At 39.2% G+C, this 17,601-nt stretch overlaps 1 protein-coding gene across 1 annotated transcript in view; it reads left to right on the forward strand.

Moving 5' to 3' along the window:
• Positions 1-1,748: 1,748 nt before the first annotated feature.
• The window catches only part of LOC125917129 (uncharacterized), a gene marked incomplete at its 3' end in the record, with an annotated part of 30,361 nt that continues 14,508 nt past the window's right edge, over positions 1,749-17,601 (forward strand). The window contains exons 1-5 of the mRNA XM_049623395.1: positions 1,749-1,923; positions 14,033-14,075; positions 14,752-14,806; positions 15,016-15,111; positions 15,680-17,503. Of these exons, the coding sequence (XP_049479352.1) occupies positions 1,780-1,923; positions 14,033-14,075; positions 14,752-14,806; positions 15,016-15,111; positions 15,680-17,503 (2,162 nt within the window). The remainder of the gene's footprint in view (positions 1,924-14,032; positions 14,076-14,751; positions 14,807-15,015; positions 15,112-15,679; positions 17,504-17,601) is intronic.

The following is a 17,601-nucleotide window of genomic DNA, read 5'->3' on the forward strand; positions in this document are numbered from 1 at the left end:
CCTGGGTGGCTCAGTCGTTAAGGGTCTGACTTCATCTCAGGTCATGATCTCACAGTACGTGAGTTCGAGCCCCATGTCGGGCTCTGTGCTAACAGCTCAGAGCCTGGAGCCTGCTTCAGATTGTGTCTCCCTCTCTCTCTGCCCCTCCCCCACTCACACTCTGTCTCTGTCTCTGTCTCTCAAAAATAAATAAATTAAAAAAAATTTTAAAGAAAGAAAGGAAAAAAGAACCCAAACAGTATCTCCATCCCTAACCTTAGAACTCTAGGTTGGCATATACTAGCACCTGCCACATAGTATGTGCTCAGCATGACAAGTATAATTCTTTATAATTATGATTTTTATAGTGACTGCAAAGTATTTCATAATATGGACATACCATGTGTATTTAACCACTTCCTTGGTGATGGACTTTTTGAGAATATTACTTTGGCTGCCCCAGTAGACTGAAAATTCTATAAGGTGAGAGACTGAGAGACCATGATTGTCTTTTTAAAAAAATTTTTTAAATGTTTTTATTTATTTTTGAGACAGAGAGAGACAGAGCATGAGCGGGGGAGGGGCAGAGAGGGAGGGAGACACAGAATCCGAAACAGGCTCTAGGCTCTGAGCTGTCAGCACAGAGCCTGACGTGGGGCTTGAACTCACAGACTGTGAGATCATGACCTGAGCTGAAGTCAGACGCTTAACTGACTGAGCCACCCAGGTGCCCCGCATGATTGTCTTTTTCTAAAACAGTGTCTTTTATTCAGTAGTTATTTAATTGAATTGATTTTCCAGATTAACTTTCCTATAAGAAAAAAAATGTCCTGGCCAGTTTTATTTCTCTTGATTATAGCACAAGTTAATTCCTTATAAATTTTGTTTACAGTGAATTACCCATAGAGAATCCAGTTAACTCTGGGTGTAATGACATAATATATGTTCTAGACTTGGAAAATGAGACCATGGATTCTGGAATACAGCAATCCTCTAAGGTGATTTAATTTCCCTATGTGACATCTCTTCTCTGTTTCAATGCTATAGCAACTGAGAAATGTGTCAAACCTTGGAGTTGGGAAACCATATATATCAGATTTTCTGAGAGTATCTACTGAAGATATCCTAGATTTCTTAAATGTACTTGACCCTCTATTCTGATTTGTAACTGGGAACATATGACACCATACCTGGACTCTAGGGACTGACTAGTTCCAGAGAAGATGCTTATAGGGCAAGACAGGCCACATGGAAGGCCTTATTTTTATTTATTTATTTATTTTTTTAAATTTTTTTTTCAACATTTTTTATTTATTTTTGGGACAGAGAGAGACAGAGCATGAACGGGGGAGGGGCAGAGAGAGAGGGAGACACAGAATCGGAAACAGGCTCCAGGCTCCGAGCCATCAGCCCAGAGCCTGACGCGGGGCTCAAACTCACGGACCGCGAGATCGTGACCTGGCTGAAGTCGGACGCTTAACCGACTGCGCCACCCAGGCGCCCCTGGAAGGCCTTCTTTAAAATTTTGCTTCCATACTCTTTACGTTATGCCAAGTTGTCCAGCCCAATCTTAGTGGAATTGTAAAGGAGGTCTTCCCTGAGCATTGGCTGTCAGGACAGAGCCTGTGAGCAGCTGCAAAAAGGAGCAGCAGATGGGCATGGCTCAGAAGAGACACTTGGGCAGCGTGCACATTGGCTGGGCCCTGTCAGGTTTACCTTGGAATGTCCATTGTGATGTCATATATAGTCACAACCTTGAGGGAAAACACTGTTTGGCTGAGAGGGGCATGGGGTTGAGTAATGGCGCCGGTTTGGGGGCTGGCCATCCCACTGCCATCATATGTCAGCCTTCCACTATTATTTGGCTTCCTTGTTTGGGGGCTTTGGGGGCTGTTTTCTTGGAAACAGAGCACAGAGCATGTGGGAGTCAAGGCAGACTCAGAGGTATGTAATGCAACAGTCCCTTGAAATTCACTGCTCCCTGTCCCTGTCCCTGAAGCCGTGGAAACCCCTACGTCTTGGACCATGGGAGGAATTAGGTGGGGGGAAGAGGGGAGTTGAGATAGGGCCTATGGATGTCTTCCTATAAGTCATGCTCAATCCTGTTCCCTTCAGTTTATTTCTTTTTCTTTTAGATATTTATTTATTTTGAGAGAGTGAACACGCATGCATAAGTGGGGGACGGGAAGAGAGAGGGTGAGAGGGAATCCCAAGCAAGCTCTGCGATGTCACTGCAGAGCCCAGTTTGCGACTCCCATCTCACTAACTGTGAGATCATGACCTGAGCCAAGATCAAGAGTCGGATGCTTAACCAACTGAGCTACCCAGGTGCACCCCCTGCTTCAGTTTATTTCAACAAACCTTGAACACCATTTATATATGGCGGTGTACTAGACATTGAGGAAGAATAAAACACCATCCCCACCTTCTAGGAGCTCAAGGTGAAGTGGGGGAGACAGTCAGTCAGATATGTACATAACACAAGGAAAGAGGAAATGATGAATTAATAGAAGTATAAATATTGCTGAAGAGGTGGGAGGTAAAGAGAGTCTTTTGAAGCAGGGTGATCTATAAAATGCCTCTGGGATAGCTCAGGTTTGAGTTGTGCTTCAGAGGAAGGGTAGGGCTTTGAGGGTGGATAGTGTGGATGAAGGAGAGTAGTGAAGACCTTCCAGATGGAAGGAATAGACGGGGGAAAAGCATGGGAAGCTGAAGAGTGTTGGATGTGTTTGAAGAGATGTGCTTGAACTTAAACGGATGGGAGTGTAGAAGTATAGGGAGCACAGTGAGAGAAAAGTTTGGAAAATTGATAGAGATGACATTGTGGAGGGCTTTGAATGCCAAGCTGAACACTTCCTATAAATATTAATTCTGTATGCAGTTGAAAGATGTCAAAGATCTTAGAGCCGGGTAAAAATGTGCTTAGATCCGTGCTTTAGAGCAGTGCTTCTCAAACTGTTACATGCATATGAATCAATCAGCTGGGGGTCTTGTTAAAAAGTAGAAGGGGGGGGGGGTGCCCGGCTCTCAGTTAAGCATCTGACTCTGGATTTCGGCTCAGGTCATGCTCTACTGGTTTGTGAATTTGAGCCCCGCATCGGGCTCTGCACTGACAGTATGAAGCCTGCTTGGGATTCTCTCTCTCTCTCTGCCTCTCCCCTACTCATTCTCTCTCTCTCTCTCTCTCTCTCTCTCTCTCTCAAAATAAATAAATAAATAAATAAATAAACTTAAAAAAAAAAAAAGTAGATTCTGATTTAGTAGCTGTGGGGTAGGGATTGAGATTCTGCCTTTGTAACAAGCTCCCAGGTGATGCTACTGCTGTTGGACCAAGGACCACACTTTTTTTCTTTTAAGGAAGAAACATTTTATTTTATTTTATTTTAGTTTAGTTTAGTTTAGTTTTAAATTTTAATTCCAGTATAGTTAACATACAGTATTATATTAGTTTCAAGTATACAATGTAATGATTCAACAATTTTATACATTACCCAGTGCTCATCATGATAAGTGTACTCTTAATCCCCTTCAGCTATTTCACCCATCCCCTCCCCACACCTCCCCTCTGATAACCATCTATTTGTTCTCTATAGTTAAGAGTCTGGACGGGGGGGCGCCTGGGTGGATCAATCCGTTAAGCATCGGACTTTGGCTCAGGTCATGATCTTGGGGTTCACGAGTTCGAGCCCCATGTGGGGCTGTGTGCTGACAGCTCAGAGCCTGGAGCTTGTTTCAGACTCTGTGTCTCCCTCTCTCTCTGCCTCTCCCCTGCTCACACTGTGTCCCCCCTCTCTCTCAAAAATAAACATTAAAAAAAAAACCTTTATACTTGGGTCTGTTTTTTGGTTTGTCCTTTTTTTTTTTTTTTTTTTTTTTTAAATGTTTTTTTTTTTTTGGGAGCAGGATGAGGGACAGAGAGAGGGAGACAGAGGATCTGAAGCAGGCTCTGTCTGTGCTGTCAGTACAGAGCCCAATGTGGGGCTTGAACTCACAAACTGTGGGCTGATGACCTGAACTGAAGTGGGATGCTTAACCAACTGAGCCACTCAAGTGCCCCATGGTTTGTCTTTTTATTTTTCCTTTGTTCTTTTGTTTTGTTTCTTAAGTTCCACATATGAGTGAAATCATGTGGAATTTGTCTTTCTCTGCCTGGTTTATTTCGCCTAGCATTATACTCTCTAGATCCATCCATGTTGTTGCAAACGGCATCATTTCATTCTTTTTTATGCCTGAATTCCATTGTATCTGTATACCACATATTCTTTACCGATTCATCTTTCAATGGACACTTGAACTGCTTTTGTAATTTGCCTATAGTAAATAGTGTTGCTATAAACATAGTGTGCATATACCCTTTCAAATTAGCATTTTCATAGTTTTGGGGTAAATACTCAATAGTACAATTACTGGATTATATGTTAATTCTATTTTTAATTTTTTGAGAGACCTTCATACTGTTTTTCATAGTGGCTGCACCTGTTTGGATTCCCACCATCGGTGCATGAGAGTTCCTTTTTCTCCACATCCTTGCCAATACTTGTTTCTTGTGTTACTGATTTTAGCCATTCTGACAGGTGTGAGGTGATAGCTCATAGTAGTTTTGATCTTCATTTCCCTGATGATGAGTGATTTTGACCATCTTTTCACGTGTCTACTGGCCATCTGTATGTCATCTTTGGAGAAATGTCTATTCATCTCTTCTGCCCGTTTTTAATTGGATTATTTGTGGGTTTTGGTGTTGAGTTTTGTAAGCTCTTTATGAATTTTAGATACACTTTATCGGATATGTCATTTGCAAATATCTTCTCCCATTCAGTAGATTGTCTTTTAGTTTCATTGATTGTTTCCTTCACTGTGCAGAAGCTTTTTGTTTTGATGTAGTCCCAATAGTTTATTTTTGCTTTTGTTTCCCTTGCCTCAGGAGACATATCTAGAAAAATGTTGCTGTGGTCAATGTCAAATTACTGCCTGTGCTTTCTTCAAGGATTTTTTTGGTTTCAGGTTTCACATTCAGGTCTTTAACCCATTTTGAGTTTATTTTTGTGTATGGTGTAAGAAAATGGTCCAGTTTCATTCTTTTGCATGTAAATGTCCAGTTTTCCCAACACCATTTGTTTAACAGACTGTCTTTTCCCCACTGCATATTCTTGCCTCCTTTGTTGAAGATTACTTGACCATGTAATCATGGGTTTATTTCTGAGCTTTCTATTCTGTTCCTTTGATCTCTGTGTCTGTTTTTGGTGCCAATACCACACTGTTTTGATTACTATAGCTTTTTAGTATATCTTGAAATGTGGAATTGTGGTATCTCTAGATTTGTGGGTGTGTGTGTTTTCAAGATTGCTTTGGCTGTTCGTGGTCTTTTGTGGTTCCATATACATTGTATGATTGTTTATTCTAGTTTTGTGAAAAATGCTATTGGTATTTTGATAGGGATTGCATGGAATCTGTAGATTGCTTTGGGTAGTATGGACATTTTAACAATATTTGTTCTTCCGAGCCATGAGCATGGAATGCCTTTCCATTTGTGCCATCTCCAATTTTTTCATCAGTGTTTTATAGTTTTCTGAGTGCAGGTCTTTGACCTCCTAAGTTTAATCCTAGGTATTCTATTATTTTTGGTGCAATCGTAAATGGGATTGTTTTCTTAATTTCTCTTTCTACGGTTCATTATTCGTGTATATAAATGTAGTGGATTTCTGTACGGTGATTTTGTATCCTGTAACCTGACTGACTCAGGACCACATTTTGAGAGGAAAGCTTTAAAATAACTCCAGGAAGCATCTATGGCAGTTGCCTGGGTAGCTAAGCCAATCGGAGGCTCTATTAGTGATGTAGTGGGAAGAAGGGGAAAGGGAGTTAAAGAATTAGAGCAGAAAGGTAGGAGAGAGGTCCTGGATACATTCCTCAAATGTTTATCACCCACTACCACCATATACAAGGTGCTACTGTAGGCACAATGGATACAGCAGTAAATGCAAGGGACAAAAATCTTTGCCCTCAGGGAGGTATTGTGGTGAAAGTTTGGATGTGGAAAGTAAAGCAGAAAGAGAGAGAAGGGAGTGAATCTTTTTTTCCTGATTGGATCTCAAATACAAGAGTTAATTATGGATATTATCATTGTTTTCCTACAAGGACTGTACTTATCTTTGTATCCCCTGTGCCTAGTATGCTGCGTGGCATTTAGTAAGTGCTCCCTATATGTTTGTGAAATGAATAAGTGACTTCTCAACTTTAACCCTGAGTGAATGACAAGATGATGGCATTTTGAACGATGTAGGAAACATTAGACAGAAGTTGTGAGTGTGGTAGGAGGCGGAACATGAACTATTACGTTTGAAGTGCTTGTAAAATTTATGTGGAGATATTCATCCAGCAACTCAAATTAATGGTATAGACCTGTGCTTTCCAATCTGGTATCCACTGACCACCTGTGGCCATTTAAATTTAAATTAATCAAATCACATAAAATTTAAAATTCCGTTCCTTCATTGCCCTATTGACATTTCACTATCACAGGTGGCTAGAGATTATCATATTGGACAGAGTGGAAATAGAATATGTCCATCATCAGAGAGAAAAATCTATTGGACAGCACTAGCCTACCTTCCAGATCTTGGAGATAGATATAGTTGTCAATGTATTTGGCCACAAAGTCTTTTCAGTTTTTTTCTCAGAAACATCTCTCAGATACAACAATCCAGATTATTATTGCCTTAACTAGGACTTCATGTATTTACAGTATGCTAGCTTGTCTCCTACAAACTTTTTCCAGCCTAGTGCCTAAAGAGACCCTGACTCTACAAGACAAAAACCACCCACACAAAACTTCCCGCAGCTGATTGCGTCACTCTGCCAAAAGTAACTAACTAAATGAATAAAATCTCTCAGCATCCTCTGCCTGCAGCAGCATTTCCCAACCTGGTTTGACCCTCAAACTTCTTTCACTGTCAAAAATTTGTCAACCCCCTTGGGAATTTAAACATCATTTTTATCTCTTTTTCATCATATATGGTAAATGACTTTAGGTAAATAATATTTCATTTTAGACGAGATTGGGTGCGTTCAGGGTGGTATGGCCGTAGACAATAATATTTCATTGTAAAACAGCATGGTTTTTAAAATTGCAAAGTTCACTTTAATACCATCTTTAAGAGAAAGAGAAAAGACAAATGTCCACTTTTTCCCCATGTAACAAGTGATGCATGATATCTAATTGACTTGGACAGGTATGAATTGTTCCACAACAATTAGGTATAAAAAAAGGGCAAATATATTTCCTTGTCTGTTATCAAGTTTAATCTAGTTTAAACCTCCTATCACCTAGGTTGGCAAAAAAGTCCAGTATCAGCTTTAACTCCCCAACCTTTTTATTGTATAAGAACTTTGGAGTTTGTTTTTGTTTTTAATTTTTTAAAATGTTTGTGAAATTTTTAAACAAATCAAAAGCATGTAGAAGTGTATAATGAATAGGGGTGCCTGGGTGGCTTAGTTGGTTGATTGTCTGACTGGATTTCGACTCAGGTCATGATCTCACGGTTTGTAAGTTCAAGCCCCACATCAGGCTTCATGTTGACAACATGGAGCTTGCTTGGGATTCTTTCTCTCCCCATCTCTCTACCCCTCCCCAGCTGATGCTCACACGGTCTCTCAAAATAAATAAATAAACTTAAAAAAAAAAAAGAAGTGTATAACGAATTCGATGGAATCATGATCCCATCACCCAGCTTCAACTCTGACATTATTTTCAAGCAAATCTCAGATAATATAATTTCATTCATAATTAAATATGTATACCTAAAAGGTAAGGACTCTTTAAAAAGAAATAATCACAATATTTTAATCACAATGTTATTATTATGTCTAAAAACTTAACAATAATCTTTGAATACCATCAAATATCCATCAGTATTCAAATTCCAATTGTCTCATAAATGATATAAATTATTTTTTATAGTTTGTTTGACTCAAGATCTAAATAAGGTTCACATATTGAGATTGGTTGCTGTGTTTATTATTTAAAAATTTTTTTTAATTAATTTAATTTAAAATTTAAATTTAAAAACAAATTTATTTATTTTTGAGAGACAGAGAAAGACAGAGCGCGAGAGGGGGAGGGGCAGAGAAAGAGGGAGACACAGAGTCCAAAGCAGGCTCCAGGCTCCCAGCTGTCAACATAGAGCCCGATGCCAGGCTGGAACCCACGAACCTGTGAGATCATGACCTGAGCCGAAGTCGGAGGTTTAACCAACTGAGGCACTGAGGCACCCCTAGAAAAAATTTTTTTAATGTTTATTTATTTATTTTGAGAGAGAGAAAAAGAGAGTACAAGCTGGGGAGGAGCAGAGAGAGGGAGAGAGAATCCCATCTTACAAAACCCGAGCTGAAATCAAGTCAGATGCTTAACCAACTGAGCCACCCAGGTGCCTCTGTCCTCTAGAGTTTTGTAGGCAGATTTTTACTGATTAAATACCCATGTTGTTATTTAACATGTTCCATTGTCTTCTGTATTTCCTGTGGATGGAGAAGTTGGATCTAAGACTTATCAGAATTACTTTTTTTTGGGGGGTGTGGGATTATTTCATAGGTAATGATGAGGAGGCACATAATGTCGGCTTTGTATGGTATTTTATTTTATTTATTTTTAAAAAAATTTTTTAATGTTTATTTTTGAGAGAGAGAGAGAGAGAGAGAGAGAGAGAGAGAGAGAGAAATGGAGCTCGAGAGGGGAAGGCCCAGAGAGAGAGGGAGACACAGAATCTGAAGCAGGCTCCAGGCTCCGAGCTGTCAACACAGAGCCTGATGCGGGGCTCGAACTCACGAACCACGAGATCATGACCTGAGCCAAAGTCGGACGCTTAACCGACTGAGCCACCCAGGCGCCCCTATGGTATTTTAAATGTCATTTTCTAGGGGCACATGCCTGGCTCAGTCATTAGAGCATGTGACTTTTGATTTCAGAGTTGTAAATTCAAGCTCCATGTTGAGTGTAGAGATTACTTAAAAATGAAATCTTTAAATAATAAAAAATGTCATTTTCTAAATAATATCAATAGTTGGAAATAAAATAGATCTTTCGGGGCACCTGGGTGGCTCAGTCAGTTGAGTGTCCAACTCTTGATTTCAGCTTAGGTCATGATTTCCAGGTTGTGGGATGGAGCCCCATGTTGGGCTACACACTGAGGGTGGATCCTGCTTAAGATTCTCTTCTCTCTCTCTCTCTCTCTCTCTCTGCCCCTCTGCCTCTCTCCCCCACTCAAGCTCTCTCTCTCTTAAATAAAAAATAAATATTTCTATATTGACCTTGTACCTAAAAATCTTGCTAAATTTGCTTATCAATCCTAAAAATTTATCAGATGTTTTTCCAAAAGCATATTGTGATATTCTACACAATCATATTGTCTGCATATGATAGCTTTATTTCTTCCTTTCTAAGCCTTATGAATTTTGTTTCTTTTCTTTGCTCTATTGTACAGGCTAGGATTCCCAGTACGATGTTCAATGGATAATGGGGATTTTTATCTTCTTCTTTTTTTTTTTTTTTACGTAGAGGAAAGTTTTATTTATGTGTAATATTTACTGTGTGGTTTTTGCTAATATTGTTTTTAGCAGATGAAGGAAGTTCCCTTTTATTTCTGGTTTGCTAAGAATTTTAGCATGAATGTGTATTGGATTTTATCAAGTGCTTTTTCTGCCTCTATTAAGATGTTCAAGGGGTGCCTGGGTGGTTCATTTGGTTAAGTGTCTGACTTCGGCTCAGGTTGTGAGTTCCAGCCCTGCATTGGATTCTCTGCTGTCAGCACAGAGCCTGCTTCAGATCCTCTCTCTGTGTCTGTCTCTGTCCGTCTTTCTCTCTCCCCCCCTGCCCCTCCCCCACTCACACTGTGTGTGTGTGTGTGTGTGTGTGTGTGTGTGTGTGTGTCAAAAATAAATAAACATAAAAAAAATGTTTGTATGGGGGTACCTGGGTGGCTCAGTCAGTTAGGCATCTGACTTGTGATTTTTGCTCAGGTCATGATCTCCAGGTTTGTGAGATGGGACCTCATGTTGAGCTCTGCTCTGACAGCAATGGCCCTGCTTGGGATTCTCTCTCTCTCTCCCTCTCTGCCCCTTCCCCCTATCCTGTCTCTCTCTCTCTCTCAAAAATAATTAAACTTCAAAAAAAAAAAAAGAGATGTTCCTATGGTTCTTCTTGTTTATTCTATTAAAGTGCTGAATTACAATGAATTTTTAAAATATTAAGGCAACTGTGAATTCCTGAAATAAACATAACAGGTTTGTGATATTGTTCATGATCCTTTTTTATATATTGTTTGATTAAGTTTGCTGATGTTAAGTTTAGGATTTTTGCATCTGTGTTCTTGAAAGAGATTGGTCTGTAATTTTCCTTTCTAGTAATGTCTTTATCAGATTTTAGAAGCAAGTTTATTTCAGTTTCCTAAAGTAAAGGGAGAAGTAACCTTTCTACCTCATTAGTATAACCAAGGCATTCCTATCACTCAGGAAATTCCAAGGGTTTTTAAAGCTCTATGTCAGGAATCTGGGACAAACACCAGTTATGTTCTTTACTATAACAGCACACAGAGACACCATGCACATGAGAGAGAGAGAGAGGGAGAGAGAGAGAAAAGAGAGGAGAAGAGATTTTGAAGAATTGGCTGATATACTGTGAGAGCTGACAAATCCAAAATCCTTGGGGCAGGCTAGGAACTCAAGCAGGGTTTCTATGTTTTGATCTTTTAAAAAAATTAATTAAATTAAATTAAATTATTTTTTAACTGAAGTATAGTTGACACACAATGTTACATTAGTTTCAGGTATACAGCATAGTTATTCAACATATGTTTCAATCTTGAGGCAGAATTCCTTCCTTTTCAGAAAACCTCACACAATCTGCTTTAAGGCCAACAACTGATTGGAAGATGCCTGTCTACATTATGGAGGGTAATCTGCTTTGCTTAAAGTCTACTGATTTTGGATGTTAATCACATCTAGGGGCTCTTGGCTGGCTCAGTAGGTAGAGCCTATGACTCTTGATCTTGGGGTTGTGAGTCTGAGCCCCATGTTGTGTGTAGAGTTTACTTAAAAATAAAATGTTTATTTTTATTTATTTATTATTATTTTTTTTTAATGTTTATTTTTGAGAGACAGAGAGAGACACAGCATGAATGGGGGAGGAACAGAGAGACACAGAGTCCAAGCTCCAAGCTTAACTGACTGAGCCACCCAGGCGCCCCTAAAAATAAAATCTTTTAAAAAATGTTAATCGCATCGATGGGGTGCCTGGGTGGCTCAGTTGGTTGAGCGTCCAACTTTGGCTCAGGTCATGATCTCACCGTTTGTGAGTTTGAGCCCCAAATCGGGCTCTGTGCTGACAGCTCAGAGCCTTGGGGCCTGCTTTGGATTCTGGGTCTCCCTCTCCCTCTACCCCTTCCCTGCTCACGCTTTGTCTCTCTCTGTCTCTCAAAAATAAACATAAAAAAAAATGTTAATCATATCTAAAAAATACATTCATAGCAACATCTAGACTAGTATTTGGCCACAACTGAATACCATAGCCTCGTACATAAAATTAACTACCACAATGTAAAATTAACATAAAACCAATGATCACATCCCTATAAAACTATAGTTTTAGCTCTTTGGTCTAGGTATATGATACTTTTTGACTTACTTTTTGTATATAATGCGAAATAAGGGTTCAAATTCATTTTTTTGCAAGTGGCTATTCAGATGTCCCAGCACCATTTGTTGAAAAGACTATTCTTTCCCCATTGAATGGTCTTGATACCCATGAAAATCAATTGATTGCAAATATGAGGATTTATTTCTATTCTCAATTCTATTCCGTTGATCTATATGTCTATCGTTATGTTAGTACACATGATTTTGATTATTGTAGCTTTACCGAAAGTTTTAAAATCAGGAAGTGTGAGTCCTCTAACTTTATTCTTCTTTTTCAGGATTGTTTTTGCTATTCAAGTCCCTTAGAGTTCCATATGAATATTAAGAACAGCTTTTCCATTTCTACAAAAGAGGACATTGGGATTTTGATGGGATTAAACTGAATCTACAAATTGCTTTAGGAATATAACCATCTTAACAACATTAAATCTTCTAATCCATTGTTAAGAGATGTCTTCATTTATTTAGGTCTTCTTTAATCTCTTCAACAAAGCTTTATAGTTTTCAGGGTACAAGCCTTACATTTCTTTGATTAAATTTATTTCTAAGTAAAGCAAAATTTATTCCTAAGTATTTTATTCTTTTTGATACTAAAAAAAAAATGGAATTATTTTCTAAAGTTCCTTTTCAGACTATTCACTGTTTGTGTATAGAAATACAACTGATTTTTTATGTGCAGGTATTGTATTCTGTAACTTTGCTAAATTCTTTTATTAGCTCTAAAAGAATTGTGTATGTGTGTTTATGTGTATTTTTTAGGATTTTCTGTAAATAAGATTATGTTATCTGTGAAGAGAGATTGTTTAACATTTTCCTTTCCCATTTAGATGACTTTTATTTTTATTATTAATTGCTTTGGTTAGAGTTTCCAGTACAATGTTAAAGAGAAGTAGTGAAAATGAGCATCATTGTCTGTTCCCCACCTTGAAGGGAAACCTTTCAATCTTTTATTATTGAGAATGATATTACTTATGGGTTTTTCATAAATGCCCTTTACTGTATTGAAGAAGTTTTCTTCTATCCCTAGTTTTGTTGAGTGTTTTCATTTTTTAAAAAAATCATGAATGAGTGTTGGATTTTGCCAATGCTTTTTCTCCATCAATTGAGACAATCATTCAGTTTTTCCCCCTTCATATTATTAATGTGGTATATCTCATTTATTTACTTTCTTATGTTGAACCACTCTAGCATTCTTGGAAGAAATCTTGCTTTCAATACTTCCGTCCAACACTGCTTAGCTGAACCATTTGGCAATACTGTGGATAATATTGTGTATGCTCTTCTAATACACTCTCAGAGACTGATGTCCTGATTCAAAAGGAAGAAATAAAAATCGTTTTATTTGAAATGGTAACAAATGTCATTTATGCCTTTAAAATGACCTGGAACACCCTTGCAAAACAAAACAAAACAAAACAAAACAAAACAAAACAAAACAACCCCAGGAGTTTACAAACTACTGATTGGGAAATTCTGACCTACAGGATAAAACAAAAATGCCACTGTTTGGCAAAATCTGGCTTCCATCTACATTTTCAGCTTTGCCTCTCACTACTTAGCAAAAGGGCACCTGACAATCATTACTTTATAATCTTCTTGGTGATGTTCCCACTTGTTTGGAATGCTCTTTATCCAAAAATCTTCTGCTGATTCTTCAAACTCCAGTACAAATGGCAACTTCTTGAGTAATTTTTCCCTTCTCTCCCAGGCAGTTAATTACTGTCCTCTTTATTCCCTAACACTTATATTTCTTTCTTTCTTTTTTTTTTTAGCATTTCTTTTTTGTTTTGTTTATTTATTTATTTTGAAAGGGAGAGAGAGAATGAGTGTGCACATGCGCGCGCGCGCACGCACACACACACACACACACACACACACACGGGGGAGGGGCAGAGAGAGGGAGAGAATCCCAAGCAGGGTCTGGCTCTGTGCTGTTAGTGTGGAGTCTGGAGCCTGCCTCATGGCTCAATCTCATGAATCATGAGATCATGACCTGAGCTGAAATCAAGAGTCAGATGCTTAACCGACTGAGCCACCTAGGCGCCCCTAACACTTATATTTCTGTTACAGCATTTACCATACAATATTGTAACTTGACTGTTTAGACATCTGTTTTCCCTATTAGTGTGAGTTCTCAGAATACAGGAATTATATTTATCTTTGTTGTCCCAGCACTGGACATAATACCTAGAACTTAGTAAGTACTCATGAAACGATTCATGAATAAATGAATGGGGTCATAATTGTTGCTGTGGTTATGGATACCCACTGTATTAATATTTGTGTCTATAAGATGGACTGTGCTGTTGATAAATTCTCTAACCTAGAACGTTTTCTGATTTTATTTTTTCTTTTTGTGCCTCTCTAGACTTCAAAGCAGCATAAATTGAAAAAGATCAAGAAATTCACAGGTCAGAAAGATCCTATCCTTTATTCTTCAGCTCAAGGCTCATGACATCAACTATGGGTCTGCTTTAAGATTCTAGCCTTTAATAGTAGGTGGAGAGAAGGAGGTTGAAAGATTATGTAAATGAAAGATGTGCTTATTCTTTCTAACGTCTCTAAAGATGCTAGATTCTTTCTAGCAACTTCCAAAGAGATGTAAACAGCTTTATAATTCTATGCTTCCTTTCCTAATCTCCTTTTGTACACAACTCAAAGCACCAGGAAAGAAATTTGGTGAAATTAGAGAATACAGAAGGGGTAACTACCAAGAGTTTGGTGCAGGAAATTTCAATACCTTTTTTCCCTGCCATGGACACTGGATAGACTCTCTTGGAGTAAAAGATATGTATTATGAATTTTATTTCCCCTACTCCAACTCCCTACTACCATGATTGTTCCTGCTCTTTCCAATGGCTTCCATCTACTACATGGTGAAGGCAACATAGTATAGTTTAAAATAGAAAAACTTAAAAAAAAAAATAGAAAAACTTGAGACCTAGGTTAAGTCTGAACTCTACCACTAATTAATTTTATGATCCTGGACATCATTTCACCATTGTTTCCTTATTTGTAAAACAAGGGGGCTGAACAAGGTAGTATCAATAATTTTGATGCTGATAGACTCTTTACCCCTACTCCCAGCTTCCCAGTGGGAAGAAAATCTCAGAATGGGTTGCCCTGAAGCTAACCTGACATGGTGAGTAAAGCTGATCTTCACTATCTATTCTTTCTCTCTTCAGCCTACCCTACTGATAAACTCTGTAAAATTAGGAGTAAGCTAGAACTATTTTACTTCACTCACTATGATAGCTGTTTCCTTTACAAGTTAAGTCACTCTTCTTAATGGTTTCTTTACTAGTACTTTAATATCACTTCAACTACACTGATACAATCTCTTATATCCAGTTTTTCAGGACTCCCTGTGGGATGGGCCCAGGAATATATACTCTGGTCAATGGAGAGAAGTCTTCAACAGATCTTCCAACACCTGGAATGTGCAAGGTCAGGGAAAGTAGTAGTTTCTAGGTGGGAACTGCAGCAGGTGGTAGAGCCCCCCCCCCCACCCCCTTTTTTTAAGTAAACTCTTTGGGGCTTGAACTCAACCCTGAGATCAATAGTCACATGCTCTACGGACTGAGCCAGCCAGGTGCCCCAAAGGTGGTAAACTTTTAAGAGGGGGGAAGGAAGGAACTGAAGGAGGGAGAGTAGGAGAGAGGGAAGGAGGGAGGGAAAGAGAGAGGGAAATGGGAGATTGCTAGTTGGTTGGTTGGTTAGTTAGTTGGTTTGTTTGTTTGGCAGTGGGGATAAATTCTGGGTCCAAAGGACATTTAAGAACAACTGGTCTGTGGATCATTTCTGAATGGAATGGAGACAAATGCTTCCCTTTCCTCCTGATGGAGGAATTCTTTCCATAAGTAAATGATGTTGGGGAAAGCAGCCTCTTTTGCTGTTGTAGTTATCCTTCAGGCCAAAATATTTTGCATTTGAAATAGCCATTATTTTTCCCTTTTCCTACTTTTCCTACCTTCTTCTGCTTCAAAGCAAATGGAAACTTTTCTTTATTTCTCAGATCAAGTCTTTTGGAATTGTGTTTGCCTGAACCACAAGATAAGATTTCTTCCTCCACCTCCTCTGTGTTTGTGGCTCAGGAGCCTGTTCTACCCTGTTGTGGCTGTAAGAAGGCAAAACATTCTACTGACCACAGCATCTCCTCTGGATCATTAAGCAACAATTCCAGCCTGTCACACTTTCCTGTCTTTTCTGAAGAAACAACCTGGCAACTCCGGAGCCATAGTTTACCTATTTTACCCAAGAAACAGCCTTCTGAGTTCAGGAGCCAAGGCACATTGCTGCCTACTTTTAGGCTCTCAGAGTTTGGGAAATCAAAACTTTTTCAGAATTTGGCAGCACTTTCACCCTTAGGATCTCAAAGTTCTTTTATCAACTCTGTTCTTGAATCCCCAGCTCTCTGCCACCAAGAGAAAACAAAGAATGGAAGGAGGAGCAAGAGTCATTTGACATGGGATCATGGGCCAAATTCTGGCTCCAGGGAGAGACCACGATTCTCAGGGTGGGCTCCAATCCGTCTCTCTCCTTTGGCTAGGTGGGAGTTAGAGGGACATATGGCTTGGAAGGTTTGTACTTTGAGGGAACAAACAGTACCTCTGCCTGTGAGGGAATCATGGGCAATGCTGAATTATTTAATCGATGCACAAGGAGGAGTCCCTGAACCAGAGAAACCTCAAATCCAGGTATCTATGCCCATTCATCAAAGCAGTAAACAAAGTATCAACAATAAATCCCCAAACTGTCCATCATTTCAGCTCCATGTGAATATTGGAGTGGAATCTGGATTAAAGAGAACAGAAACAAAAATTTCACAGTCACTTTTCCCAGGTAAGCAGTCACAACCAGGGGATGGCCCCCAAATTCTTGAATCCAGGCCCTTAGTTACATCACTGGGCACTCCACCTCCCAAAAGTTTAGGAGTTGACATAAATCAAGAGGAAACCACTTTACTGCAGAAGGAGCCAAAACATGTCCTAGAGCTCAGTATAGAGCATAGAGTCATAGGCCTTCCAGAAAAAAGGATACAGCAGCATAAGACCCAAGTGACTAATGTGGAATTGACCCCAAGGCTACCATACCAAGTTACAGATAACATAAAGGTAACTCCATTGGCATTACTTCAAGTCATGGATTCGATGGGGATGATCCCAGAATCACATTCAGAAGTGATAGAATCTGTGGGTTTGTTCCCACAGCCACCAGATGAAGTTGGGAAACCAATGGAAACCACGAAAAAAGTGAGAGTAAGCCCCAAACCATCATATCAAGTCACTAAATCAGTGGAGGTAATACCAAGTCCTCAGTATCAAGCTATGGAATCAAAGATGACCTCAAGACCACAGAATCAAGTCACAGACAATGTGAAGGTAACTCCTATAGTATTGCTTCAAGTCACGGATTCTATGGGGATGATTAAAAAATCACATCCACATATCACAGAATCAGTGGGAATAACCCCAAGAACACAATATCAAGCCATGAAGTCAGCAGAAATAAACACATCACTAGACCATCAAGTCATACCACCAGGAAAGATGAGTCCAAAGGCAAAACATGCAGTTATAGAAACTGTGGAAGTGACTGAAGGGCCACAGCATGAAGTTACTGAATCAGTGGACATAACCTCAAAGCCACAAAGTCAAGTCATAGAACCGTTGAAGTTTCTTCCAGAGCCCATATGTCAAAAAACAAGATCATTGGAAATGATCTCCAGTCCATCTCATCAAGTTATGGATTACATGAAAGTAACTCCAGTGGCACTATTACAAGCTATGGATTTCATGGGGATAATTCCACCAGCACAGCCACATGTTGTAGAATCTGGAGATTCGCAGTCTCAAATCGCAAATTTGACCCCAGGAGCAACTCAGCCAAATGGTTTGACTTCTAGCTCTCCTACTACTATTGGTCCACCTGAGGTTG

This window comes from Panthera uncia, unplaced genomic scaffold (genome assembly GCF_023721935.1).
Source record: "Panthera uncia isolate 11264 unplaced genomic scaffold, Puncia_PCG_1.0 HiC_scaffold_1510, whole genome shotgun sequence".
NCBI classification, from domain to species: Eukaryota; Metazoa; Chordata; class Mammalia; order Carnivora; family Felidae; genus Panthera; species Panthera uncia.